At 48.9% G+C, this 2178-nt stretch overlaps 1 protein-coding gene across 1 annotated transcript in view; it reads right to left on the bottom strand.

Annotated features, from left to right (window-relative positions):
* Positions 1-2178, bottom strand: part of PPEF2 (protein phosphatase, EF-hand calcium binding domain 2) — a 33497-nt gene that overhangs the window by 16076 nt on the left and 15243 nt on the right. The window contains exon 10 of the mRNA XM_011927244.1: positions 1387-1773. Coding sequence (XP_011782634.1) covers positions 1387-1773 — 387 coding nt within the window. The remainder of the gene's footprint in view (positions 1-1386; positions 1774-2178) is intronic.

Consider the following 2178-nt stretch of genomic DNA (forward strand, 5'->3'; position numbering starts at 1 on the left):
TAGTAGAGACAGGGTTTCACTGTGTTAGCCAGGATGGTCTCGATCTCCTGACCTCGTGATCCGCCCGTCTCGGCCTCCCAAAGTGCTGGGATTACAGGCACTTTACAATTTCAATTCTAAATTGGTGTTAAAGCCCAGATCAATAACTCTGAGAGAACATAACCTAAATTCACCATCTCTTTTTCTGAGGCTTCTAGACTCAGAGTCAGCTGCAACTTCTCTTTCTCAGTGCCCTCCATCCAATCAATCAGCAAGTTCTGCTACTTTTAGCTCTTAAATAATTCTGAATTCATTTATTTATTGGGTGAACTATATGAGATTGCCATTCTTATGAGTCAGAAATGGTTGAATACCAGCAAGTTCCCATAATTCTGTTAACAGTACTGCAGACCAGGCACAGCGGCTCAGGCTGGGTGCAGTGGCTCATGTCTGTAATCCCAGCACTTTGGGAGGCCAAGGTGGGTGATTGCTTGAGCCTCAGGAGTTCAAGACCAGCCTGGGCAACATGGTGAAACGCTGTATCTTCAAAAAATACAAAAATTAGCCGGCCATGGTGGTGCACACCTGTAGTCCCAGCTATTGGGGAGGCTGTGGTAGCAGGATCATCTGAACCTAGGAAGTACGGGCTGCAGTGAGTCATGATCATGCCACTGTACTCCAGCCTTAGCAACTGCAGTGATTTTGTCTCAAATTAAAAAAACAAAAAACAAAAAACAACAACAACAAAAAAAACAAGCTCACCATAATCATCTCCCACCTGGATGGCTACAACAACCTTTTCAGGGCTCTCTCTGCCATAGTCTTCGTCAGTGAAATCGGCTGCCTGAGCCATCTATTTTGGCAAGTAATGTTAGCGCCTATATCCATTATCCTCTTCCTTCTTCCATACTGACAGAACTCTGGGTTTGGGATGGCAGGGTGCCTCACTGCATACTACTTACTCCCCAAGTCTCCCCTGCAGCTAGGGGTGGCCATGTGACACAGGTCTAGAGATCTGGGGACAGCTCTTGTCTGGTAACAGAGAAGAGAAGCTGCTGCCTAGCCCTTTTGGCCTTGAACTATAGCAGCTATATTGCTGACACATTAAGAAAAAAAAATAACACACAATAGCATCCAACAAATCATAGCTTATCTTCTTACCCCTGGTGCTCAATCACTAACCGAGGTATTATCAGGCAATAGAGCCTAACAGCCACACGTCCCCATCTTTTATAAAACTCTAAAACATATGAGTCATTAGGCAAATACTAGTGTCCTTCTGGGGTATTGTAACTCCAGAGAGACACAGAAAGAGGGGCCTCAAAACATACCCTGAGTTTCCATGGAAGGAACGGGTTTGACCTGTTGGCAGCCACATGCTAGGAAGCAGCGTCTGGCCACGCTCACCTGCCTCCACTCCTCCTGAGTGGGCTTCTGCAACTCTCCGGCTTCAGAGTCTGCTTCTGAGGCAGAGTAGGAGGGCTCCTCTTTCTGTCCGGTCACCAGGAGGCCTGCTTGCTGCCGGCACCGCTCCAGCTCCAGTTCCACCGAGCTCCGCACCTGCCGGGAGAGCTCCCGCCTGTCCAGGCAACCGCCGCAGGGGATGCTGGAGGACCTGCTGGCTTTGTGGGCCTTGTAGGAGCTGAGCCGAAGGGGTGAAGAGGGAAGAGAGCGGCTTTGTGGGAGAAACCATGGGATGGGTTCCTGTGCAGAGCTCTTCCGGTTGGCTTTTCGCTTCTCCTCCATCTGCTTCTCACTCTTCTGTCTCGTTTTGCACCTCATGGTGGAAACTATCTAAACATGCCAGAAAGAGATACAGATGCTGGAATGAAACTTTAGGCCCAGTCGGGTGTGGTGGCTCATTCCTGTAATCCTAGAACTTTGGGAGACTGAGCCCGGAGGATCACTCAAGCCCAGGAGTTCAAGACCAGCCTGAGCAACATAGCAAGACCCTGTCTCTACAAAAAATACAAAAAAATGAGCTGGTCATGGCGGCACATGCCTGTAGTCCCAGCTACTAGGGAGGCTGAGACATGAGGATCACTTGAGTCTAGAAGGTCAAGGTTGCAGTAAACTGAGATTGAACCACTGCACTCCAGCCTGGGTAACAGAGGGAGACCCTGAGGAAAGAAAGAAGAAAGAAAGAGAAGGAAAGAAAAAGGAAGGAAGGAAGAAAGGAAGGAAGGGAGGGAGGGAGGG

This window comes from Colobus angolensis, unplaced genomic scaffold (genome assembly GCF_000951035.1).
Source record: "Colobus angolensis palliatus isolate OR3802 unplaced genomic scaffold, Cang.pa_1.0 Scaffold70, whole genome shotgun sequence".
NCBI classification, from domain to species: Eukaryota; Metazoa; Chordata; class Mammalia; order Primates; family Cercopithecidae; genus Colobus; species Colobus angolensis.